Below are 26,144 nucleotides of genomic sequence, written 5' to 3'. Positions count from 1 at the left end.
GGGGGCGTGGCCGGAAAGCGGGGGCGGTACGGAGTGCCCGAGGCCCCGCCCGCTTCCGCCTTCCAGCGCGCGGACGTGGTAGGGGGCCAAGGGTTTTTGGCGGCTTCCCGGGAAGCCGTTGGTCGCGGTTGCGTAGTGAATCGCTGAGGCTGTGGTGAGCGCTCCTTCTCCCAGCAACTGGCGGCTTCGGCACCGCCTTCCTTCCTATGAATCCTTAATTTAATGTGGTCATAGTCATCTTAAGACATGCACCTCTTCGGCCCCGTCTTGTAGGACCTCGGCCCGGCCTGGAGGGCTTCCATACAGGTCCCCGCAGGCTCTTTCAGCTCCCGCCGCTTCCAGGCCCGCGGTACTACCGAGACCTCAGCCTCGAGCTCCCCAGGACCGTTCCGACCTCCCGCAGGCCTTCCAGGCCTGAGCGCCTCCCGATTAGCCCGCCCTTCACCTGCCTCCCACCAGGCCCCTCGTTTGGCCTTCCAAACGCGACCCGCGCAGCCCGCCTCTTACGGGGAAGCCCCTTCCCTCGCCAGCCCCGAGGTCCCGCCCTTTACGGGTGCCCGTGCCACTCGCCTAGTCAGCTCAGAAGCCCCGCCCTTTACAAGTGCCCGTGCCCCTCCCCTCGCCAGTTCCGAAGCCCGGCCCTGTACAGTGTTCGTGCCCCCTCCCTCGCCGTCTCCGAAGCCCGTCCTGAACAGGTGGCCGTGCCCTTACCCTCGCAGGCTCCGAAGCCCCGCCCCTGAAGTTCCTCCCACTCTCTTCACAGGTCTTAGCTCCGCCCATCACAGCTCCCTACGGCACGCCCCTCTCAGGCCTCACACGCCCCTCCCCCGCGCAGGGCTCCGCAGCCCCCGTCCACAGGCCCTCCTGGCTCCGCCCCTCGCAAGACCTCCCCGCCCATCAATTTTGTTTGTTTGTTTATTGAGAAGGAGTCTCGCTGTCGCCAAGGCTGGAGTGCAGTGGCGCGATCTCGGCTCACTGCAATCTCTGCCTCCCAGGTTCAAGCGATTCTCCTGCCTCAGTCTCCAGAGTAGCTAGCTGGGACTACAGGCACGAGTCGCCACGTCCAGCTAATTTTTGTACTTTTAGTAGAGACGGGTTTCACCATGTTGGCCAGGCTGGTCTCGAACTCCTGACCTCAAGTGATGCATCCGCCTCGGCCTCCCAAAGTGCTGGGATTACAGGCGTGAGCCACCGCGCCTGGCCTCGCCCATCAGTTCTAAGTCTGTGGGAACCCTGCAGGTCTACGCCTCGCATCCTTCTCCGCCCTTCCATAGTTTCTCCCGCGGCCTCGGTCCCTCCCTGGCCACTGTCCTCAGTCCTCATTGGTCCCTTATCTCCCCAGTAACCAGACCACAACACTGAGCTTGGAGCACCAAGAACAGGTCAGGCCCGTCGGCAGGTAGGGCCCAGGACTCCCCCGACCCTGCCCAACCCCCCTACAGCAGGCCGGGGTTTCCCTCTCCCCTGCGACCAAACAGCCTGGCCTCGGATATCCTGAGAGCCCAGGAGACCTGTCCCCTGCCAAACCCGCGCCAGAATCAGAGCCGAGACGCAAGACCCAGAGTGTGAGAAGTGGGAGGGCGGGAGAGGTGTGGCGAGGCCTGAGAGAGGTCCCCCTCCAACCCCTCTTGGAGGAATGAGGCCAGCGTGGTTCTAGGGTCACCCCCTTTCAATTCCCAGTCGCTCTCGGTTCATTGCCCACCCTCCTCTGGACTCTGGCTCGCCTGCTGTCTGAAGGGTCTTGTATGTCCATCCCTACAGGAGCCCCACCTTCTTTGGCCAGGATGCCTTTGGGACGCTTGTCAGGGAGCGCCCGCTCCGAGGAGGGAAGCGAAGCCTTTCTGGAGGGAATGGGTAATTCATTCATTGTTGATATCACTCACCCATTCTTTTCCAGCCCCCAGCTTTCCCCAGTTCCAGGTCCTGTAGGGAGGGAGAGAGCGTGTCTGTCCAGGAGCGCCCTCTGGTGGGAAGAGACATGCGCCCTGACGGAGGTGGGGCGGGCACCACCGTGGGTGGGCCAAGCCTGGGCGGTGGGGCAGGCTGGAGACTTCAGGCAGCAGAAGTTTGAGTGGGGCCCAGAACTCCCCGTGGGAATTGCCAAGGGGAGAAGGAAGGAAGGAAGGGTGTTTCTGCAGAGGTGATAGAATGTGGCTAGAGGAGACTTTCTCAGCCTCAGTACTGTTGACTCTTGGGTGGGATAATTCTTTGTTGTGGCGGCAGTCCTGTGTGTTGTAGGATGCCAAGCAGTGTGCATGGCCTCTACTCACTGGATACCAGTAGCCCCTCCCTTCCCCACAAGTCATGGTAATGACAAATGTCTCCAGGCTGGGCGTGCTGGCTCATGCCTGGAATCCCAGCACTTTGGGAAGCTGAAGAAGGAGGATCACTTGAGCCCGGGAGTTCAAGACCAGCCTGAGCAATACAGTGAGACCTCATCTCTACAAAAAAAATAAATAAATAAAATTAGCCAGGTCTGATGGTGTGCACCTGTAATCCCAGCTACCCGGGAGGCTGAGGTGGGAGGATCACCTGAGCCTGCGAGGTGGAGGCTGCAGTGAGCTGAGACTGTCACTGCGCTCCAGCCTGAGGGACAGAATGAGACCCTGTCTAGAAAAAATAAGTCTCCAGACACTGCAAATGTTTTTGGAAGGCAGAATCACCCCCAATTGAAAATTACTGGGCCTTTGGAGGTGGGGAGCATGTGGGCAAGACTGGAGAGGTGGGTAAGGTCAGGTCATTTGGCGTCTTGGATCCCAGGCTGAGGTGCTGAGACTTTATCCTGCAGGTGCTGGGGCATCATGGGAGGCCTGTGAGGGGTAGGGTCTGCTATGGGTGGGGTAGGGCCGGCTGTGGGTGTAGAGAGACCCTCTGGGACTGTGCAGGAAGGCTGGAAATTGAGAGAAAGGTTGAGCTGATGGTCCAGGTAGGAGAGGATGAGGCCGAGCCCAGGAATGGGTTGAGAGAGGGAGGAGGGAAGAGGATGGGGCTGAGGGCTGCTGATGGTGGGGAGAAAAGGAGGGAGGGAGCAAGAGCCTTCCCAGTTCCGGGTGGTGTGCCCAGGTCCCAGAAGACCCAGAGGCCTTCCAGAAGTGCCCCTGGTGGGATGGGAGTGGGTTTTAGGGGAAAAAACCCTGAGTTCAGTTTTGGGTATGGAGGGATGAGGAAGCTCGAGGGATCCTGGAACTGAGGTGCATTCCTAGAGGGATGTTGGGGGCTGGATCTGCAGTTCAGTTGCAGTTTGTGAGACCCCAAAGGGAGCAGAATTCCTAGGTCCTGGGTTGGAAGGAGCTGGTGGCCAGGATCCCTACTGAGTCCCTTGGCCGGCCCTGTTCTCAGTGGATTGGGAGCTGAGTAGGCTGCAGCGCCAATGCAAGGTGATGGAAGGGGAGAGGCGGGCCTACAGCAAGGAAGTCCACCAGCGCATCAACAAGCAACTGTGAGCTGGGTGCCTGGGCCCTGAGCTGGGGAGGAGGGGGTCAGAGGGGCTGGAAGCTAGACTCCTGGGTCTGAGGGGGAGCGCAGGAGCAGTGTGTCCTGCCTTTAGCAATGCTGAGTTCTGCCCCCTTACTGGCCCGCTACCTCCCTTCCTGGGTAGCGAGGAGATCCGGTGCTTGGAGGAGGTACAGGGCAATCTCCAGGTGCAGATCAGCGCAGCCCAGAACCAGGTCAAGCGGCTTCGGGACAGTGAGCGGCTGGAGAACATGGACCGCCTGCTGAAGGCCCGGGACCAGGTGCAGGCGGAGATCGAGGAGCTGCAGGAGCAGACCAGGGCCCTGGACAAGCAGGTGGGTTCGAGATGGGGTTCTGCAGATCCTGCTCACAGGCAAGTGTTGTAACCTCTCTGAGCCTTAGCGTCCTCATGTGAAATTGGGGTTATTGGGCCAGGTGTAGTGGCTCATGCCTGTAATCCCAGCACTTTGGGAGGCTGAGGCAGGCAGATCACTTGAGGTCAGGAGTTTGAGACCAGCCTGGCAAACGTGGTGAAACCCCGTCTCTACAAAAAAAACAAAAATTAGCCAGGCATGGTGGCACATGCCTGTAATCCCAGCTACTAGGGAGGCTGAGGCAGGAGAATCGTTTAAACCCGGGGGGCAGAGGTTTCAGTGAACCAAGATTGTGCCACTGCACTCCAGCCTGGGCAACAGAGCAAGACTGTCTAAAAAAAATAAAAAAATAAAAAAATAAGGGCTATTGAAAGCATCCATCTGGTAGAGTTGTGTTCAGTGGAAATATAGATGTTTGCTGCTTTAGCACAGTCCCAGGCATTCGCAAACAGGACTGGTGAGGTTAAGCAGGAAAGAGTCGTGTGGTAGAGTCCCCAAAACCTGCATTAGAGTCCTGGCCCTGCCATCGGAGCTCTGTGACCCCGGGCGGGCAGGTTTTCACCTCTCTGGGGCCTAGTTTCTTCATCTGCAAACGAGGATGGTGGTAATGCCGCAGTCTAGACAGGTTGCGAATCCCATCTGTTTCAGGACCTTGCTATTTGACCTTGCGAACAATGTGATTTTTCTAGGCCAGTGATCTGTCAAGTTTTTATGACCGTGACTCATGAGGTGTAGCTCATACACACCAAGATGCATACAGATGTAAACACACACACATATATTAATATATCTGAAACAGAAGTTTTAGCAAATAATATATATATATATATATATATATTTTTTTTATGTGGAATTCATTCTGCTAAATTCTGGTCTACCCTTCATTTAAAAAACCAGTTTGTGAGTTGGGCACAGTGGTGCGTGTCTTGAGGCTGAGGGGGCAGGATTACTTGAGCCCAGGAGTTTGAGGCTTCAATGAGTTATGAGTGCCCCACTGCACTCCAGCCTGGGCAACAGAGAGAGACCCACTTTCCTTTTCTTTTACTTTTATTTATTTATTTATTTTTGAGACAAAGTCTTGCTCTATCACCCAGGCTGGAGTGCAGTGGCAGGATCTTGGCTCACTGCAACCTCCGCCTCCCAGGTCAAGCCATCCTCCTGCCTCAGCCTCCTGAGTAACTGGGACTACAGGCACGTGCTACCAAGCCCAGCTAATTTTTGTATTTTTGGTAGAGACGGGGTTTCGCCATGTTGGCCAGGCTGGTTTCAAATTCGTGGCCTCAGGTGATCCACTCACCTTGACCTCCCAAAGTGTTGGGATGATAAGCGTGAGCCATTGTGCCTGGCCCAGACCCCCTTTCAAAAACAAAAAACAGCGGTGTGGCCACAGGTAAGGCATCTGCAAGTCAAGGAATCCCACCTGCAGAAACTGGCAAAGGCAAGGAATGGAAAGACAAGTTTCTCTCAGACTGGGAGAAAGTATCTGCAAAGCATGCATCTGATAGAGAACTTGTGTCCAGAATATATTAAGAACTTGCCGAAACTCCATTAAAAAGACGGACCATACCAAGTGTTGGTAAGGATGAGGAGGAATTAGAACTCTCATACTCCACTGGTGGGAATGTGGAATGGCACACTACTCTTCGTACACAGTTTGGCAGGTTTTTTTTTTTTTTTTTCTTAGACGAAGTCTCACTCTGCCACTCAGGCTGGAGTGCAATGGCACAATGTCAACTCACTACAACCTCTGTCTCCTGGGTTCAAACATTCTTCTGTCTCAGCCTCCCGAGTAGCTGAGATTACAGGTGTGTGCCACCACTCCCAGCTAATTTTTGTATTTTTATTTTTATTTTTTCATTTCATTTATTTTTTTTTGTTTTGAGACTGAGTCTCGCTCTGTCGCCCAGGCTGGAGTGCAGTGGTGAGATCTTGGCTCACTGCAAGCTCTGCCTCCCGGGTTCAGGCCATTCTCCTGCCTCAGCCTCCTGAGTAGCTGGGACTACAGGCGCCCGCCACGACGCCTGGCTAATTTTTTTTTGTATTTTTAGTAGAGATGGGGTTTCACCGTGTTAGCTAGGAAGGTCTTGATCTCCTGACCTCGTGATCTGCCCACCTCGGCCTCCCAAAGTGCTGGGATTACAGGCGTGAGCCACCGCGCCCTGCTTTATATTTTTAGTAGAGAGCGGGGGGTTTCACCATGTTGGCCAGGCTGGTCTTGAACTCCTGCCCTCAAGTGATCCACCCTCCTTGGCCTTCCAAAGTGCTGAGATTACAGACGTGGGCCACCACGCCTGGCCCAGTTTGGCAGTTGCCAAAAACCAAAACGTATACTTGACGATATGATTCAGACATTCCACAATTCAGACATTCCACATTCAGTTGTTTACCCAAGAGGAAAGAAAGCCCATGTCCATATAACGAATTTTACGTGAATATTCGTAATAACCCAACTTGATTTGTAAAATCGAAAACTGAAACAACCCAAATGTCCGTCGGTGGGCGAGTGGACGAGCAAATTGTGGTCTATACATGCAATGGAATGTGACTCATGAATAAAAGGAACCCGGCTATTGATACACACAACATGGGTGGATCTCAAAATAACTATTCTGAGTGAAAGAAACCAGATACCCCTTTGATCCCCAAAAGAGTCCATACTATACAATTCCATTAATATAAAATTCTAGGCCAGGTGAGATGGCTCACGCCTGTAATCCCAGCACTTTGGGAGGCCGAGGTGGGTGGATCACGAGGTCGGGAGATCAAGACCATCCTGGCTAACACAGTGAAACCCCGTCTCTACTAAAAATACAAATATATATATATTAGCCAGGCGTGGTGGCGGGTGCCTGTAGTCTCAGCTACTGCCCAGCCGGGAGGCTGAGGCAGGAGAATGGCGTCAACCCGGGGGGCGGAGCTTGCAGTGAGCTGAGATCGCGCCACTACACTGCAGCCTGGGCGACAAAGTGAGACTCCGTCTCAAAAAAAAAAAAAAAAAAAAAAAAAAAAAATTTTCTGGAAAATGCAAACCAATCTATAGTGACGGAAAACAGATGAGTGATTGCTGGGGGAGACTGGACTGCAGGAAGAGAATGAGGTGAGGAACTACAAAAGGGCACGAGGAAACTTTTAGGGGTGATGGATATTTTCACTATTTTATGTCAAAACATATCAAATTATACAGTTTGTTTGTTTGTTTATTTATTTATTTAGAGATGGAGTCTCGCTCTGTCACCCAGGCTGGAGTGCAGTGGCGCAATCTCAGCTCACTGCAATCTCCACCTCCCAGGTTCAAGCAATTCTTCTGCCTCAGCCTCCCGGGTAGTTGGGACTACAGGTGCCTGCCACCGTGCCTGGCTGATTTCATATTTTTAGTAGAGACAGGGTTTTGCCATGTTGGCCAGGCTGGTCTTGAACTCCTGACCTCAGGTGATCTGCCCACCTCGGCCTCCCAAAGTGCTGGGATTACAGGTGTGAGCCACCGTGCCCAGCCCAAATTGTACACTAAATATGTGCAGTTTTACCGTATGTCATCTATTCTTTAATAAAGCAATTATTGAGACAGGAGGATTGCTTGAGTCTGGCCTGGGAGGTGGAGGCTGCAGTGAGCTGTGATGGTACCACTGTACTCAGCCTGGGTGACAGAGTGAGACCCTGTCTCTAAAAAAAAAAAGAAAAAAAAGGAAGAAAATTTTGTTGGGATTCATGTGCAGTTGAAAAAATGCAGAGATATCCCTTGTACACTTTGCCGCATTTTCCCCCAGTGTCAACATTTTGGGTATTTCTTTTTCGAGGTGGAGTCTTGCTCAGTCACCCAAGTTGGAGTGCAGTGGTGCAATCTCGGCTCTTTGCAGTCTCCACCTCCCAGGCCAGGCTCAAGTGATTGTCGTGCCTCAGCCACCCGAGTAGCTGGGATTACAGGCACATGCCATTACGCCCAGCTAAGTTTTGTATTTTTAGTAGAGACGAGGTTTCACCATGTTGGCCAAACTGGTCTTGAACTCCTGACCTCAGGTGATCCACTCGCCTCGGCCTCCCAAAGTGCTGGGATTACAGGCGTGAGCCACCGCGCCCGGCCAACATATGAGTTTTTACGGGACATGATTAAACCCATAGCAGAACACAAATTGAAGTGTTAAGCAATTCATTTGTCTGTTTAGTCCGCATGTTATGTTGAATACCTTCTTTGTCTCAGACACGGAGAAAACACAAGACTCTCTGTCCTCATGGAACCCCCAGTTTGCTTGGAGACACACAGCACACCCCAATAAGTACCGATGAATACAGAAATGAGGACAGATTGGAAGCTGGTTTTAGGCATAAGCAGACCCAGGGATACTAATGTCATTGGGTTCGTTCTCACCATCTCTCCAACTCTCATCTCCACTTCTGTCCACTGGCCTCATCCTCCCAGGATCCTCCCTGTGGTGGGGCTATGACAGGAGAAGTCCTGGAATCCCACCCTTCTCATGTGCTTCCCCTGACTATCAGGAAACGAGTCAGAGCCGGGCGCTGTGGCTCTTGCCTGTAATCCCAGTACTTTGGGAGGCCAAGGCGGGTGGATCACTTGAGGTCAGGAGTTCGAGACCAGCCCGGCCAACATGATGAAACCCCATCTCTACTAAAAATACAAAAATTAGCTGGGTGTGATGTACGTGCCTGTAATCCCAGCTACTCGGGAGGTTGAGGCACGAGAATTGCTTGAGCCTGGGAGGTGGAGGTTGCAGTGAGCCAAGATCACGCCACTGCACACTCCAGCCTGGGCGACAGAGCAAGACTCTGTCTCATTAAAAAAAAAAAAAAAAAAAAAAAAAGGAAACGAGTCAGGCTGGCTCCATGGGGTCACATTCCCATCTCTAGGCCAGTCCCTGTGAGTGTCCAGACCCGGGTCCTGTGGCTGACAGGGTGACACACTGTGGGTGGAAGGCCCACCAGAACCACATGGAGGGCTGGATAGTGTCAGCAGAAGGGTAGATGTTATTCTGGGGCTACAGGGACAGCAGATGTCTGCCATGCTTAGCGACTCATTTTCCCTCAGCCATTCAATCTCTCCCACATTCAGGCAACCATAAACAGGTACTGTCCTCTTTCTTCTAGATCCAGGAGTGGGAGACACGGATCTTTACCCACAGTAAGAATGTCAGGTCCTCGGGATTCGTCCTGGATCAGAAGGTCAAGATCAGGCGAAGGATCAGGATCCTAGAAGACCAGTTGGACAGGGTGAGGGTCAGCCTCCTGGTCCCTCGACCTGAATTGTGGGGTTATGGGAAGAACGGGGCATGGTCGTTGGGCTCTGGAAATGGTGGACAGTGTGTGCACATGTGTGTCAGGACACAGGATTCTGGAGGGATGGAGGTTCCCAAGGAAAGGAGACTGATGGGTCCTTACAGGGGAGTGGACATTGATTTCAGGAACCCCAAAAAACTGATGTTTCTCAGGAAACAGGCCGGCCCCACCTCTGATAAGCATCTCCTCCTTGGCTGAGCTTGGAGGAGGCAGGCAGGCCTGGCCTCAGACCCACTCTTCCATCCGCCTTTCTACTCCCAGGTCACCTGTCACTTTGACAACCAGCTGGTGCGGAACGCAGCCCTGCGGGAGGAGCTGGATCTGCTGCGGATCGACAGGAACCGCTGTCTGAACGTGGACCGCAAGCTGAAGAAGGTCAGTGGCCCTGAAATCCAGGGGAGGAGAGAGGGACCTCTGCCCCGGTCCTCCCCACAGCTGTTTGCCCTTCCTGCTCTAGCACTCAGGCCTCAAGTATGGAATTGACTAGAGCTGTAGGCTTGCTTTAGTCCAGAAGGCATGGAAGCCTGGGAAATGTTGGAGGACACTTCCAACAAAAAAGTGGCCTCATTTATAGTTGTAGAAAGCAGAGTGTCATTCTGAATAGTATCACCCAGGGGAATCTATTGCCTGACTATTGCAAGACCATTTATTATACATTCCACGGGGATCTTTTGAAGAACCAGCCCTGTCCCCTCTCTTTTGACTTTCTTTCTTTCTGTCTTTCTTTCTTTCTCTCTCTCTTTCTCTTTCTCTTCTCTTTTCTTTCGTTTTGTTGGAGTCTTACTCTGTCACCCAGACTGGAGCACAGTGAGGTAATCTGGGCTCACTGCAGCCTGTGCCTCCCAGATTCAAGCAATTCTCGTGCACCAGCCTCCTGAGGACCTGGGACTACAGGCGTGCACCACCACGCCTAGCTAATTAAAACGATTTTTCTTTTTTTTTTTTTGAGACGGAGTCTCACTCTGTTACACAGGCTGGAGTGCAGTGGTGCGATCTTGGCTCACTGCAAGCTCTGCCTCCCGGGTTCATGCCATTCTCCTGCCTCAGCCTCCTGAGTAGCTGGGACTACAGGTGCCTGCCACCGCGCCTGGCTAATTTTTTGTATTTTTAGTAGAGACAGGGTTTCACCGTGTTAGCCAGGATGGTCTCGATCTCCTGACCTCATGATCTGCCTGCCTTGGCCTCCCAAAGTGCTGGGATTAGAGGTGTGAGCCACCGCACCTGGCCGATTTTTTTTTTTGGTAGGGACAGGGTTTCACCATGTTGCCCAGGCTGGTCTTGAGCTCTGGAGCTCAGGTAGTTCGCCTGCCTCAGCCTCCCAAAGTGCTGGGATTAGAGGCATGAGCCACTGCGTCTGGTCTTGACTTTCATTTTGAAATAATTTCAAGTTACAGAAAAGGTGCGAGAATTGTACAAATAACTCCTATATATCTTTCACCAAGTTTGATAATTTGCCACATTTATTCTCTTTCTCCCCAACTCTTACTATTTGTGTGTGTAATTATTGTTTTGCTGAAAATAAGTTATTATCCTGATTGCTGAACTGTTTGACAATATGTTGTCGACATTATGCTCCTAAGTATTTTAGTGAGCATTTCCTAAGAACAACGCCATTTACTTAGTGCTGTTATCCAAGTCAGGGACATTAGCATTGTTAGAATTCTAAATAGTCCATATTTCAAGGCACTGATTGTCCCAGTGATGTCCTTTACAGTGAACTTGATTTTCCTACTCTAGGCTCCGGTCCAGAATGCCACGTTGCATTTGGTTGTTCTGGCTCTGTTCATCTGGGTCAGTCCCTTGGGCTTTTTTTTCTCCATGACGTTGACATTTTGGAAGCATCCAGGCCGGTTGTGTTGTGCAATGTCCCCTGACACGGGTTTATCTGGTCTTTTTTTTTTTTTTTTTTGAGACGAAGTTTTACTCTTGTCGCCCAGGCTGGAGTGCAATGGTGCAATCTTGGCTCACTACAACCTCCACCTCCCGGGTTCAAGTGATTCTCCTGCCTCAGCCTCCTGAGTAGCTGGGATTACAGGCATGCACCACCACGCCTGGCTAATTTTGTATTTTTAGTAGAGACAGGGTTTCTCCATGTTGGTCAGGCTGGTCTCGAACTCCTGACCTCAGGTGATAAGCCCGCCTCAGCCTCCCAGAGTTCCGGGATTACAGGCGTGAGTCACTGCGCCCGGCCGGTTTCTCTGATATTTCTTCATGATTAGACTTGGTGTCTGCACTTTGGGGGGAATGTCACAGCAGTGATAGTGTGTCCTTCCTGTGCAGGATCTCAGGAGGCACCTGATGTCAGCTTGTCCCATGACTAGTGGTGTTGTCTTTGGTCACTTGGCTAGCCAGGTTTTTGCAATGGAGAGTTTTCCTTTTCGTAGTGAATGTGTGGTCCGTGGGGAGATTCTCTGAGACTGTATACATATCTTGTCCCCTGACACACCTTCACTCAATCATTTTGTTACGGGATCTTTCGGGCGTCACTTTTCTCGCTGGAAACCTCCTTGGCCAGTGGTGCCTTTGCCCGAGTTCTTGTCCTGTGTCCAGGAAGAAGGAGGTAGGCAGACAAGTGGAGAGGAGCAAGATGAAGAGGAGCTTTATCGAGTGTTAAGACAGCTCAGGGGAGACCTGTAGGGGGCAGCTCCTCTGTAGGCAGGTGGTCTCGTCTAGTGTTCAGCTATCAGCCGTGAGGAGGCCCTGGAGAGGGTGGTTCCTCTTTGCAGGCAGGTTGTTCAGATGTCTGCAGGCCTCTGAAGCTCTCAGCAGAGAGGGTAGCTCCATGGGTGGCCACGGGCAGGCCTGGAGGAGGTGCTGCAAGTCCCCACTCGTTTTGCAGTACTGGCAACCTGGCCCTCCCTGGCCTAAAGGAGGGACCTTACCGGGGACCTGCCCTCTTCTGCCCAGGAATGTGTCTGCCTCCTGCTGCCATTCATGGCACTGGGCTGGACCCCAACCCCTCTCTGAGATCAGAGTGGGTGCAAGAGAGGAGAGAGGCCAAGCAGCAGGAGCAGACACCCCTGAGCCTGCAGGGATCGGGGGGTGCTTTCCTGGGCTCCTGAGGGTGCAGGCTGCAGAGAACTTCAGAGATGCCTAGGTCCTGTGGTTGGGAGGGTGGCCGCAGCGGCGCTCCGGGAGCTCCCACCCTGCCAACTCGGAAGAGGCAGGACCCTCGCTTGTGCCTGGCTGCTGCCTGCTCCCTGGAGTGGGAGGCCTGGGTCTGTAGCTGCGGGTTGGGTGGCTGCAACTGCACCCAGGAGGGCAGACCCTGCCTGCTCCTGACCCCCTGCAGGAGCACAGAGAGGCTCAGATCCACAGCAGCAGTTTGGGCAGCTGTTGCCCTGCCCAGGAGGGCGGGGATCCTGCCTGCTCCGTGGAGCAGAAGGCCTGGGTCTGCAACTGTGGTTCAGATGGCTACAGCTGCATCCGGGGAGCTCCCACCCCAACTCAGAAGGGGCAGGGCTCCCACCGGCTGCATGGAGTGTGCAGCCCCAGCCAGCAGCTACTGCCATCAATTTTAGCATCCATGAATGATTCTTCCCTGAACGGTTATTACTGTAATGGCTGCAAAAGGGTGATTTTAAAAAACTCTATCATTTCTCCCACATTTATAAGATGGCACTTTCCTTAAGGAAACATTTCTCAGCCGGGGGCGGTGGCTCACGCCTGTAATTCCAGCACTTTGGGAGGCTGAGGCAGGCAGATCACCTGAAGTCAGGAGTTTGAGACCAGTCTGGCTAACATGGTGAAACCCCATTTCTACTAAAAATACAAAAAAGTAGCTGGGTGTGGTGGCGTGCACCTGTAATCCCAGCTACTTGGGAGGCTGAGGCAGGAGATCACTTGAACCAGGGAGCCGGAGGTTGCAGCGAGCCAAGATTGCGCCATTGCACTCCAGCTTGGGCAATAAGAGTGAAACTCCGTCTCATTGGGAAAAAAAAAAAAAAAAAAGGAAAAAAACTTCTCTTTCTCCTTGTCAGTGAGCATGAGTGTATTCTGACTTTATAGATGACAATCTGTAACTGCCATTCGTTTTAGTGTTCAAATTGCCCCAGATATGGTTGGGGGGGCCCCTTCAAGCTGGCTTCTGTGGCCTTTGGACACACCCCATCACTTTTCGGGAGTACTTCCTCACTTTCTGGCACAGGAAGATAGCCTAGGTAATCTGGACCTTGTTCTGCCCCATCCCTGGGGTTGGCCATTGTTCTGAGGAGTCCCGATTCTTTCTAGGGAAGAGTAGGTGTGGAGGCACTAAGAGACTTCGTTGCTACTTGGGTGTCATTGCTTTGAGGCCCTTTCTCTGGAGAGAGCTAGGAAGCACACATATTTTATATGTTTTAAAATTCTATTTAGTTTTTGTAGAGATGGGGTCTTACTGTGTTGTCCAGACTGCTCTCAAACTCTTGGGCTAAAGTGATTCCCCTGCCTTGGCCTCACAAAGTGTTGGGATTACAGGCATGAGCCACTGCGCCTGGCTGACATATTTTACAATAGTGAGTTCACGTTGATACCTCTGATTCCATTCCGGTACCACCAGGTTTTTCCTGAGCATTCTTCATTTCCTCTTTCTTTTTTTTTTTTTTTTTTGAGACGGAGTCTTGCTCTGTCACCCAGGCTGGAGTGCAGTGGCCGGATCTCAGCTCACTGCAAGCTCCTCCTCTCGGGTTCACGCCATTCTCCTGCCTCANTTTTGAGATGGAGTCTTACTCTGTCACCCAGGCTGGAGTGCAGTGGCCGGATCTCAGCTCACTGCAAGCTCCTCCTCTCGGGTTCACGCCATTCTCCTGCCTCAGCCTCCCAAGTAGCTGGGACTACAGGCACCCACCACTTCGCCCGGCTAGTTTTTTGTATTTTTCAGTAGAGACGGGGTTTCACCGTGTTAGCCAGGATGGTCTCGATCTCCTGACCTCATGATCCGCCCGTCTCGGCCTCCCAAAGTGCTGGGATTACAGGCTTGAGCCACCGCGCCCGGCCCTCTTTCTTTTTTGAGATGGAGTCTTGCTCTTGTTGCCCAGGCTAGAGTGCAATGGCGCGATCTTGGCTCACTGTAACCTCCGCCTACTGAGTTCAAGCGATTCTCCTGCCTCAGCCTCCCGAGTAGCTGGGATTACAGGCATGCGCCACCACGCCTGGCTAAGTTTTTGGATTTTTAGTAGAGACGGGGTTTCTCCATGTTGTTGAGGCTGGTCTCGAACTCCCAACCTCAGGTGATCCGCCTGCCTTGGCCTCCCAAAGTGCTGGGATTACACGTATGAGCCACTGCGCCTGGCCTCTTCATTTCATCTTTCTGGCTCTCTTCTCCTACAGCGGGAACACCAGTTCCCAACCACATCAACATACTTACTCATTTGCTGAGTCATATGATACATACATAAGAGTTACAGGATTGCCGCAGCCATACCACCACCCCCAAACCTGATGAATAGGGTTCAGGATTTGTTTGCAGTTTGTTTTGTCTTCTGAGAATATGAGTATTTATATATCTTTTCTTTTTTTCTTTTCTTTTTTTCCGAGATGGAGTTTCTTTCTGTCGTCCAGGCTGGAGGGCAGTGGCCATGACCTTGGCTTACTGCAACCTCTGTCTCCTGGGTTCAAGTGATTCTCCTGCCTGAGCCTCCCAAGGAGCTGGGATTACAGGCATGCATAATCACACCCAGCTAATTTTTGTATTTTTAGTAGAGATGGAGTTTCACCATGTTGCCCACGCTGGTCTTAAACTGACCTTGGGTGATCCGCCTGCCTCAGCCTCCCAAAGTGCTGGGATTACAGGCATGAGCGTCAGCCTATCTTTTCAAATTATTCTATTCAGAAGTTATTTGGATTAGTTCCTTTTCTTTTGACCTTCTGTGTGGTTATTAATATAATAATAATAATAATAATTATTTTTTGAGTTGGAGTTTTGCTCTTGTTGCCCAGGCTGGAGTGTGATGGCACGATCTCGGCTCACTGCAACCTCCGCCTCCAGAGTTCAAGCGATTCTCCTGCCTCAGCCTCCCGAGTAGCTGGGATTACAGGCATGCGCCACCACGCCCGGCTAATTTTGTATTTTTAATAGAGATGGAGTTTCTCTATGTTGGCCAGGCTGGTCTCGAACTCCTGACCTCAGGTGATCTGCCTGCCTCGTCCTCCCAAAGTGCTGGGATTATGGGCGTGAGCCACCGCGCCTGGCCCTGTTAGTATTTTTAAATACAGTTAAGTTCACTTGCTTCCATTTGCATTCAGTTTTAGTTTTCTGTCCTCTCTTTATTGATTTAATTTCCTTTATGAATATGTAAAACATTAACAAGGTTCTCAAATCAAAACTGTTCTAAAAGGTTGCCTAGAGAAACGTCATTTCCTCTCCATCTCCCCCACCTCATTTCCACCCAGCCCCCATAGGTTACTAAATATTTTCTTAGTTTGTGGTTATCTACAGAAAGAGCCTTTTGATCCAGCTTATCAGTTTGTCTCATACCTCTTTAAAATCCCTTTCATGGGCAGTCACTAATGAGGAGGGTCCACATTTGGAAGGCTCAAGAGCTTTGCTCTTTATTGGAGAAGCATGGGGCCAAAAGGAAAGACTCTGAGCAATGAGGTTGTAAGAAGTGGCACTGATTTTTTTCTCCTCCCCCCACAGGAGATCCACCACCTGCGGCACCTGGTCAGCTCCCTTATCCTCTCCTCCACCTCTGCCTACGCCGTCAGGTAGGGACTGCGGGTATCCTGGGGTTGTGGGACCCAGATGACTCAGGACATACCTTTCCATAAAGCAGTGGTGGGAAGGTTCAGGGCTCATGAAACAGACGTCAGAAGCTATTTTTTCCCCCCATAATATCCCCCTTTTCTCTCTCTCCCCCACCAGTTCCCCACCTCCCCCCTCCTGGTCCTGTTCCTTTTTTCTTTTTTTTTTTTTTTTGAGACAGTGTCTGGCTCTGTCACCCAGGCTATAGTGCAGTGGTGTGATCTCGGCTCACTGCAACCTCCACCTCCCGGGTTCAAGCGATTCTCCTGCCTCAGCCTCCCGAGTAGCTTGGATTACAGGTGCTCGGCACTACGCCTGGCTGATTTTTGTATTTTTAGTAGAGACGGGGTTTCACCATCTTGGCCAGGCGGGTCTTGAACTCCTGAGCTCACGATCTACCCGCCTCTGCCTCCCAAGGTGCTGGGATTACAGGCATGAGCCATTGCACCCCACTGGTCCTGTTCTCTTCCTTGGGCATGTAAATTAACCTCTACTGACCCCATCTAGCACATAAGAATGCATCTAGTGGCCGGACGCGGTGGCTCACGCCTGTAATCCCCACACTGTGGGAGGCCAAGGCAGGCAGATTGCTTGAGCTCAGGAGTTCAAGACCAGCCTGGCCAACATGGTGAAATCCCATCTCTACCAAAAATATAAAAACTTAGCTGGGCATGGTGGCGGTGGCGAGTGTCTGTGGTCCCAGCTACTTGGGAGGCTGAGGTGGGAGGATTGCTTGAGGCCTGGGGGCAGAGGTTGCAGTGAGCCAAGACTGCACCACTGCATTCCAGCCTTGGCAACAGAGTAAGACTCTGTCTCAGAAAGAAAAAAAAAAAAAAAAGTGCATCTAGCACATATATAGTGCAGCAGGGTTCCTGGAAGCATCTGGCGAATTTGTTATTTGTCAGCATTGGTTGCAAGGGACAGAGATTCTCTTGGGCCACCTTCAGATAGAGACACGCTGTAAGGAGTTGAAGAGCTGAAGCTGCTTTAGGTGCTGGCTTCTCTCTCCTTCTCTGGGGCTCTCATGAGCTCCAGGCTCTCTCTCTAACTCCATCCCTGCCTCTTTCTCAGCTTCGCCCTCTTCTCCTCTTGCTCCAAACGCTTCCTTACCTTCTACTGAGTTCTTCTCTGGCTTCTGTTTTCTCACGGTCCCTGATCGACATCAGTTGTGGCCTGGGTCTGCCTTAGGGTCTCTGTGATTTCTCTCTTTCTCTCTCTCTGTTAAAATAATAAACATGGCAAAATTCACCATTTTCAAGTACAGAATTTAGCAGCATTTAGTCCATTCACAGGGTCGTGCAACTGCACCACTTCTGTCTAGATCTGAAATATTTCCATCACTCCAAAAGGAAACTGTACCTGCCACCGGGAAATGCAGGAATCCTCGCTTCTTAGTCTTACTTGGGAGAAAGAATTCTGCCTAGAGACTGATTTAATCAACAAAGAGAATTTACTGAAGGCAAATAGAGAACAGAGAGTTTACATAGAGAGAGAGTACACTCTGAAGGATGAGGAGAGCAGGCTGCTGAAAGAACGTGAGCCAGCAGCACACTGAGAGTTTTGTGTTGGGTTTTTAATATGATGTTGGACTCTTTTGAAGTTCTTGCCTCCGTCTTTTTTTTTTTTTTGAGACAGAGTTTCGCTCTTGCCACCCAAGCTAGAGTGCAGTAGTGCGATCTCGGCTCACTGCAATCTTCACCTCCCAGGTTCAAGCGATTCTCTTGCTTCAGCCTCCCGAGTAGTTGGGATTACAGGCATGCACCACCAGGTCTGGCTAATTTTTGTATTTTTAGTAGAGATGGGGTTTCACCATGTTGGCCAGGCTGGTCTCAAACTCCTGACCGCAGGTGATCCTCCTGCCTCCCAGAATGCTGGGATTACAGACTGAGCCACCGTGCCCAGCCAGTTCTCTGCTTTTTGTGACCACAGGATAACTGCAACCTGATTCAGCCCCATTCCTGTGACCCCAGGCTGGCCCTGCCCATCTGGGACACCAGCTGACTCCACCCCACCCCCACAACCTCTGGCTGACCCCACCCATCCCCAGGATCCCAGGCCGACCCCAGCCCAGCCTCCAGTCATCCTGACCCCGGCTGACCCCCCCAGGGAGGAGGCAAAGGCCAAGATGGGCTTGCTGCGGGAGCGCGCGGAGAAGGAGGAGGCCCAGAGTGAGACGGAGGCGCAGGTGCTGCAGCGGCAGATCTCACACCTGGAGCAGCTGCACCGTTTCCTCAAGCTCAAAAACAATGACAGGCAGCCAGATTCCGATGTCCTGGAGAAGCGTGAAAAGCAGGGTGAGGCAGGGGCTGCCGCCTTTGCATCTCGAGGGCCTGGCTGCCCCTGGGGCACCTGCAGCGCTCCTTGGTGCCCCGGGCAGGACCACGCTTTGCTCACCCTCGCCCAGGAGGTCTCTGTGCTGGAGGCCACCCAGGAGGCCGACTTGCTGTTCTTTCTTCCCCCAGCCCGGGAGGTGGCCGAGGGCGTCCGGAAGACCTCCCAGGAGAGGCTAGTGCTTCGCTACGAGGACGCCCTGAATAAACTGTCCCAGCTGATGGGGGAGAGCGACCCCGACCTGTTGGTGCAGAAGTATCTGGAGAGTGAGTGGGGCCCTGGGTGGGGGGAGGAGGCCCAGGGGCCCCAGCACCCCCTGAGTCCAGTGCTGGCTGGCTTCAGCTCTGGCTCTGGGGACTCCTCCACCTGCACTGGAGGAGCAAGGTGTCAGGCCTGGGACCCGCCACCCATGTCCACTGGCGTCTTACTGTGGCCCTGTCTCTGCCTCTCCCCATCCCCTCCTCACTCCTGGGCCTGGGGTCACTCTCCACATCCTTCCCTCAACCCCGTCCCTCTCTGTTTCTCTCCTTACCCATATCTACCTTTCTCCCTGCCTGCATCTCCCCATCTCCCTTGCTGTTACCGAGTCTCTCTGGCTTTCCCTCTGCCTTGGTATGTGTTTCTGTGTCGCCCCTGCCGTATCTTCCCACGCCTCTTGGTCTCTGTGATTCCTCTCTGTTCATCTCTCTGCCTTGGTCTCTGTGTGGCCTTCCTCATCCTCACTTTCTCTGGCCTTCTGTGTGCCTCTCTGTCTCTCTTCTCTCTGTATCTGTATCTCTGTCTTCCTCTCTCTGGGCCCCGCCTTGCCCAACTTTCCCAGTCGAGGAGCGCAACTTTGCTGAGTTCAACTTCATCAATGAGCAGAACTTGGAGCTGGAGCATGTGCAGGAAGAGATCAAGGAGGTGAGTGAGGCCTGCCCTCTCCATCTCCTCCTCTTCTCCCTGCCTCCCTGCCCCCTCCCCTCCCTCAGCCCCCCTCCTGCCTCTTCTTCCCAGCTCCACACCCCCCAGCTCCCGAGGCTGCCATCTGGCCCAACATTCAGCCCTGTGCCCACAGATGCAGGAGGCATTGGTGAGTGCACGTACCAGCAAGGATGACCGGCATTTGCTGCAGGAGCAGCAGCTGAATGCGTTGCAGCAGCGCATGGACAAGGTGCGCTTGGAGGCTGAGCGCCTTGAGGCCCGCTTCCAGGATGTGCGGGGACAGGTGGAGAAGCTCAAGGCTGGTGAGCACCCACGGGCGCCCCCTCCCAAGCCTGGCTTCTCCACTTGGAAGGACACCATTAGGCTTGGAGGCATTGCATGGACAACCTGGTTCACTTGCTTATTGGTTGCTCCATATCTGTCCATCTTTCCAACCAGGGTCTATCCCTCCAACTGTCTCATGTCCATCTATCCATCCAGCATCTGTCCCTCCAGCTGTCCTACACCCATCCATCCATCCATCCATCCACCCATCCATCAGTGCATCCATCCATCCATCCACCCACCCATCCATCAGTGCATCCATCCATCCATCTAGGGTTGATCTCTCCAGCTGTCCCATATCCATCCATCCATCCATCCATCCATCCAGAGACTGTCCCTCCAACTGTCCTATATCCATCATCCATCCAGAATTTATTCCATCATCTGTCCTATATCTATCTCTCCATCCAGGGTCTATCCCTCTATCTGTCCCATATCCATCTATCTATCCAGGCTCTGTGCCTTCATCTGTTCTATATCTATCTATCCATCCAGGATCTACCCCTCCATCTGTCCTATATCCATCCATCCATCCATCCACCCAGGGTCTATGCCTCCAACTGTCCTTATCCATCATTCATCCAGGATCTATTCCTTCATCTGTCCCATATCTATCTATCTATCCAGGGTCTATCCCTCCATCTGTTTCATATCCATCATTCATCCAGGATCTATTCCTTCATCTGTCCCATATCTATCTATCCATCCAGGATCTATCCCTCCATCTGTCCTATATCCATCTGTCTGTCCATCCATCCATCCATCCATCCATCCATCCATCCATCCATCCATCCAGGATCTGTTCCTCCAACTGTCCCATGTCCATCCATCCATGCAGGGTCTATCCCTCCAACTGTCCCATGTCCGTCCATCCATCCATCCATCCATCCATCCATCCATCCCTCCCTCCCTCCATCCATTGTCTATCCGTCCGTCTGCCTCCAACAGCCCCACATCCATCTGTTCATCCATTTATCTGCAATGACATTTGACTTTTGTCTTCCTAGTCTTAGTCTTAGTTACCAAATTTCTTCTTAGTCTTAGTTACCAAAAATGTTATTATTTGTAAAGAAAATGATGATAAAATATAATAGCAATGTTTATTATGTGTCATTCACTCTGCTAGGCACTTAGGCATTATTCCACTTGTTTCACAAAACACTGAAAAACAGATGCTGTCCCTCCCACTGTCCCATATCCATCATCCACCCATCCATTCATCTATCCAGTATTCATCCATGGATCATCCGTGTACATCTGTCTGTCTATAAATGCCTAGCAATGGGACTGACGGGTCTTAGGGTAGGTATATGTTGATATTTATTGGAAAATGCCAAACAGTTTTCCAAACTGGTCGCAAGATTTTATGCCCTCACCTATGTGAGCATATGGGGGTCCCAGATGTTCCACACCCTCTCCACCGTTTCCTAGTGGCAGCCATTTTTTATTTTATTTTATTTTTGAGATGGAGTCTTGCTCTCTCACCAGGCTGGAGTGCAATGGTGTGATCTCGGCTCACTGCAACCTTCACCTCCTGGGTTCAAGCGATTCTCCTGCCTCAGCCTCTCGAGTAGCTGGGACTACAGGTGTGTGCCACCACGCCCAGCTAATTTTTGTATTTTTAGTAGAGTCAGGGTTTCACCATGTTGGCTAGGATGGTCTCGATCCCTTGACCTCGTGATCTGCCCGCCTCAGCCTCCCAAAGTGCTGGGATTACAGGCGTGAGCCACTGCGCCCGGCCATTGGCCATTTTAATATTAGCCATCTAACGTTTGTGCAGTACTATCTCTATTAATTTAATTGGCATTTCCCTAGTGACTAATAATATTGAGCATCGTATTGGCCATTCGGATATCTTTGTGAAGTTCCTGTTCAATCTTGTGCACTCGTTTTTTTAAAAGTTGGGTTTTCTTGCTATAACTGAGTTGTAGGAGTTCTTTGTATATTCTAGACACTAGACTTCTGGTAAATATTTTCTCCTATACTGTAGCTTGCCTTTTCACTTTTTTTGGTGATGAACTGAAGTTTCTTAGTTTTGAGATCTAATTTATGAAATTTTCTTTTTGTAGTTAGTGACTTTGTGGCCTGCCTGAGAAATTTTTGCCTGTCCTGAGTTTACAAAGGCATTGTGCTGTGTTTTCTCCTAGAAGTTTCATTGTTTGAGCTCCCACATTGAAGTCTGTGACTTATGCCAAATTGATTTGCATGTATGGTATGAGGTAGGGGTCTAGAGTTTCCTTTTTAAAAAAATTTTTAGATTTTTTTCATTTATGTATTTTTTTGAGAGGAATTTTGCTCTTTTGCCCAGGCTGGAGTGCAGTGGCGCAATCTTGGCTCACTGCAACCTCTGCCACCCAGGTTCAAGCAATTCTGCCTCAGCCTCCCGAGTAGCTGGGATTATAGGTGCCCGCCACCACACCCAGCTAATTTTGGTATTTTTAGTAGAGATGGGGTTTCGCCATGTTGGCCAGGCTGGTCTCAAACTCCTGACCTCAGGTGATCCACCCACCTCGGCCTTCCAAAGTGCTGGGATTACATGTATGAGCCACTGCACCTGGCCCCTCCCTTTTTTTTTTTTTAGAGATGGGATCTTACTATGTTGTCCAGGCTAGTCTTGAACTCCTGGATTCAAGTGCTTCTCCTGTCTTGGACTCCCAAAGTGCTGGGATTACAGGCATGAGCCACCACACCTGGCCGAGTTTTTTTTTTTTTTTTTTTGAGACGGAGTCTCGCTCTGTCACCCAGACTGGAGTGCAGTGGCCGGATCTTGGCTCACTGCAAGCTCTGCCTCCCGGGTTCACGCCATTCTCCTGCCTCAGCCTCCCAAGTAGCTGGGACTACAGGCACCCGCCACCTCGCCCGGCTAATTTTTTGTATTTTTTTTAGTAGAGACAGGGTTTCACTGGGTTAGCCAGGATGGTCTTGATCTCCTGACCTTGTGATCCGCCCATCTCGGCCTCCCAAAGTGCTGGGATTACAGGCTTGAGCCACCATGCCCGGCCTTTTTTTTTTTTATCCTTTCCGTGGGTATCAGTTGCATCCACCTGTGCATCCTCCCATCTTTCTCTTTTTTTCTATTATTATTATTATTATTATTTTTAATTTGAGAGATAGTCTCGCTCTGTCCCCCAGGTTGGAGTGCAGTGGCACGATCTCCATTCACTGCAACCTCCCCCTGCTGAGTTCAAGTGATTCTCCTGCCTTAGCCTCCCAGTAGCTGGGATTACAGGCGCGCACCACCACGCCCAGCTAATTTTTGTATTTTTAGTGGAGAGCGGGTTTTGCCATGTTGGCCAGGCTGGTCTCAAACTCCTGACCTCAGGTGATCCACCCGCCTCGGTCTCCCAAAGTGCTGGGATTACAGGCGTGAGCCACCACACCTGGCCTCATCTTTCTTATTTTTCAGGAAGTAGCCGTGCAGAGCACTCAGGAGTCAGGCTGTCCTGTTTTTTGTTTTTTTTTGTTGTTTTGTTTTTTTTTTTTTAACATTTATTGTTAGCTTTTATTATTTATTTATTTATTTATTTATTTACTTATTTGAGACGGAATCTCACTCTGTCAGCCAGGCTGGAGTGCAGTGGTGTGATCTCGGCTCATTGCAATGTCCGTCTCCCGGGTTCAAGCGATTCTCCTGCCTCAACCTCTCCAGTGACTGGGATTACAGGCATGCACTACCACGCCTGGCTAGTTTTTTTGTATTTTTAGTAGAAACAGGGTTTCACCATGGTGGCCAGGGTGGTCTCAAACTCTTGACCTCAAATGATCTGCCTGCCTTGGCTTCCCAAAATGCTGGGATTACAGGCGTGAGCCACTGCATCCAGCCTGTCCTGGGTTTGAATCTCAGCTCCACCAATTACGAACCTTGGTGTGTGGCTTCCTCCTTGTGAGCCCCTCTGGGAATGGGGATGGCAGTGCCTTCTTTGCAGGGTTGTCATGAGAATTAGAAGGGATGACAGATGGAGAGAAAGGTGGGGGGTGGTGGGGAGCGATCTGGAGAGCCCCCTCGGGGCACACCGTAGGAGCTCAAATATGGGCAGGTCCTCCTTCCCGCTGTCGTGACGGCTGAGCCTAGCCCTGTGCTAGGTGATGTGGGCAGAGTGGGGAGAGGCCCTGGAGGGGACTGACCTGAGTACTGGGCGCTCATCGTTCAGGGGCTAGGATGGAGGACGCCCAGGCTCTGGGGGCAAGAGGAGGCCCTAACTCAGTCTGCGGTGCAAGACCATAATTTGTGGGGCCCAGTGCGGAATGAGGGGCCCCTTATTGAAAAATTGCCAAGACTTTCAAGATAGGAAGAGCAGCAGTGTGTCAAGCCAAGTGCAGGCCCCTCACCACCGTCTGAGTCTCACACTCACCAAGCCAGCTCTGCTGGGGTCACTGGGAAGGCTTCCTGGAGGCAGTGATACTTGAGGCTGATTTTGAAGGACAAGCCAGGGAGAGAGGGATGCACAGCAGTGCCCTCTCCCTGCCTGGCTGGCTGAGCTCAGGTGACTCCCTTTTGGTCTCTGAGCCTTGATCGCAGTCTCTGTAGAATGGGGCAGTGAGGACCTGAGTGGGGAGAGGGCTAGCACCCAGCTGGCGGTGCCAGATCCCTGACAGCTGGCCCTCCATGACGCAGACATCCAGCTCCTCTTCACCAAGGCCCATTGCGACGGCAGCATGATCGATGACCTCCTTGGGGTCAAGACCGGCATGGCGGACCGGGACATGGGCCTCTTCCTGAGCCTCATCGAGAAGCGGCTGGTGGAGCTCCTGACAGTGCAGGCCTTCCTGGATGCCCAGGTGGGAGGCGGCAGGGAGCCGGGATGGGAGGCAGGTCTCAGGGGTGGCCCAGCTGACCACAGGCTTCCACACCCTCCAGAGCCTCACCTCCCTGGCCGACGCTGCCCTCCTGGCGCTGGGCCAGAGCCTGGAGGACCTTCCGAAGAAGATGGCCCCACTTCAGCCCCCTGACAATCTGTGAGGCGCAGGGCAGGAGGGACGCAGGGGGGGCGGGGCTTCCATGGGGGCAGAGGGAACACACAGGATAGAGGGTTTTGGGGGGCTTTTGGGGACTGGCTGGTGGATGTGGCCCTGGGGGTTTAGAATATGAGGTGTGTGCTTTGAGGCAGCCAGAAGGAGTAGGGGCTTGGCACCTTTGTGTGGGAAGACGGGGCCCCGGGTACCCCAGAAGGGGAGGGCACTCAGGGCTGGTGGGAGAATGACTGAGGTTCCTGGGGTTGAGCAGGAAGGGCCACTGGCCTTTTTGAGGGCTGGGAGTCTAGTCTTTTCCGGTTTTCCTTCCCCTCCCCAGAGAAGACCCCCCAGGTTTTGAGGCCAGCGATGACTACCCCATGAGCAGGGAGGAGCTGCTGAGCCAAGTGGAGAAGCTGGTGAGATTGGGGCCCTCGGGGGTGGGGCCAGGCCTCAGTGTGCGTCGGGGCCCAGCTCACCTTCCCTGCAGGTGCAGCTCCAGGAGCAGGCGGAGGCGCAGCAACAGAAGGACCTGGCCGACGCCGCCGCGACGCTGGACGGCACCCTGAGCGCGGACCTGGCCAGCACCCAGAGGGCTGGCTCCAGTACCGTCCTGGTGCCCACCAGGCAACCCCGTACCATCCCCGGGTCCATCTTGAGCCACAAGACTAGCAGAGACCGTGGCTCTCTTGGCCGCGTCACTTTTGGTCCCCTCAAATCCAGCCCGGGGCATTTGCCCAGTCACGTCACGCACGGTGACCCCAACACTGGCCACGTGACCTTTGGCTCCACCAGTGCCTCGAGTGGGGGCCACGTGACCTTCAGACCTGTCAGCACCAGCAGCTACCTGGGCTCCACTGGATACGTGGGGTCCAGCAGGGGCGGAGAAAACACAGAGGGTGGTGTGGAGAGCGGAGGCACAGCGTCTGATTCCAGCGGAGGCCCCGGGTCCAGCAGAGGCCACGTCTCCAGCACCGGCCCTGCCTCCAGCACTGGCCCCGGCTCCTCCACCAGCAAAGACTCCCGAGGCTAACACGAGGGGCCTGCAGCCCCCACCCTGCCCTGGCTTTCTGTAGGGGTCTTTTTTTTTGTCTCTACTTCCCTGTTTGCCTTGTGGGTCCCTGTCTTTTTCTCCCAGTCCCAGGCCTCTGTCTTTTTGCCCCTCTAACTGTTTTCATCTGCCCTTCATCACCGCCTCACCTCTGTCTCCTGGTTCCTTTCTCTCTGCTCCTGACCCTGCTTTTCCCTCTGCCTCCCGATCTCCTGTTCTCTCGGCTTCCCAGTCAGTGTCCGTCCTTCTTGTCTCCATATCTGCCCCTTCCCTGTCTGCTGAGCCCTGACCCCCTGTGGATTCCCCACCTTCTGTTGCTGGCTCTCTCTCTTCGTCTCCATCTCCCAGGCTCTGCATACATCCTGTGTCCCTCTCTCTGCAGCTCCTCACTCCCCAAGAGCCCTCTAGTGCTGACGGGCATGGGAAAAGTCAGGGCGAAGATGCCAGGTTCAGCATGGGAAAATGGGACTGTGGAAATAAAGCCTATGTGTGGAGAGCCGGCTTCAGGCATGGCTGCTTCCTCTACCTCCGGCCTGGGGGTAATCTGTGACCCTGTCCCAATTCCCTGCCATTCATTCATTCACTCACTTATTCAGCATTCTTATTTATTTATTGAGATGAAGTTTCCCTCTTGTTGCCCAGGCTGGAGTGCAGTGTCACGATCTCAGCTCACTGCAACCTCTGCCTCCCAGGTTCACGCCATTCTCCTGCCTCAGCCTGCCAAGTAGCT

At 52.6% G+C, this 26,144-nt stretch overlaps 1 protein-coding gene across 4 annotated transcripts; it reads left to right on the top strand.

Moving 5' to 3' along the window:
* CCDC114 (coiled-coil domain containing 114) lies at positions 1–25,920 on the top strand. Of its 4 annotated transcripts, none has more exons than XM_025367920.1 (16): positions 1–349; positions 1,343–1,399; positions 1,762–1,854; positions 3,340–3,439; positions 3,599–3,788; positions 8,925–9,047; positions 9,375–9,488; positions 15,730–15,797; positions 17,941–18,128; positions 18,297–18,431; positions 18,986–19,068; positions 19,223–19,391; positions 24,029–24,192; positions 24,272–24,369; positions 24,704–24,782; positions 24,854–25,908. In XM_025367920.1, exons 3-16 carry the CDS (start codon positions 1,785–1,787, stop codon positions 25,394–25,396), a joined length of 2,124 nt encoding a protein of 707 aa, XP_025223705.1. In that variant the 5' UTR covers positions 1–349; positions 1,343–1,399; positions 1,762–1,784; the 3' UTR covers positions 25,397–25,908. The 4 variants fall into 4 exon arrangements, with proteins under 4 accessions (XP_025223705.1, XP_025223703.1, XP_025223702.1 ...); XM_025367918.1 differs by having other exon boundaries at positions 56–349; positions 1,343–1,382; positions 24,854–25,920; XM_025367917.1 differs by lacking the exons at positions 1–349; positions 1,343–1,399 and having other exon boundaries at positions 1,566–1,854.
* Positions 25,921–26,144: the final 224 nt, after the last annotated feature.

This window comes from Theropithecus gelada, chromosome 19, assembly GCF_003255815.1.
Source record: "Theropithecus gelada isolate Dixy chromosome 19, Tgel_1.0, whole genome shotgun sequence".
In the NCBI taxonomy this organism is placed as follows: domain Eukaryota; kingdom Metazoa; phylum Chordata; class Mammalia; order Primates; family Cercopithecidae; genus Theropithecus; species Theropithecus gelada.
The sequence above is the reverse complement of the archived record's forward strand: the minus strand, read 5'-3'. Positions and strand labels throughout refer to the sequence as shown.

What these genes read in the sequence shown, in the direction of transcription:
- CCDC114 (XM_025367917.1), top strand. Translation starts at nt 1,746, where the DNA reads ATGTCCATCCCTACAGGAGCCCCACCTTCTTTGGCCAGGATGCCTTTG. An exon ending in CCAGGGCCCTGGACAAGCAG is followed by an intron (nt 3,789 to 8,924) that starts GTGGGTTCGAGA and finishes TCTTTCTTCTAG; the next exon opens with ATCCAGGAGTGGGAGACACG. An exon ending in TAGAAGACCAGTTGGACAGG is followed by an intron (nt 9,048 to 9,374) that starts GTGAGGGTCAGC and finishes TTCTACTCCCAG; the next exon opens with GTCACCTGTCACTTTGACAA.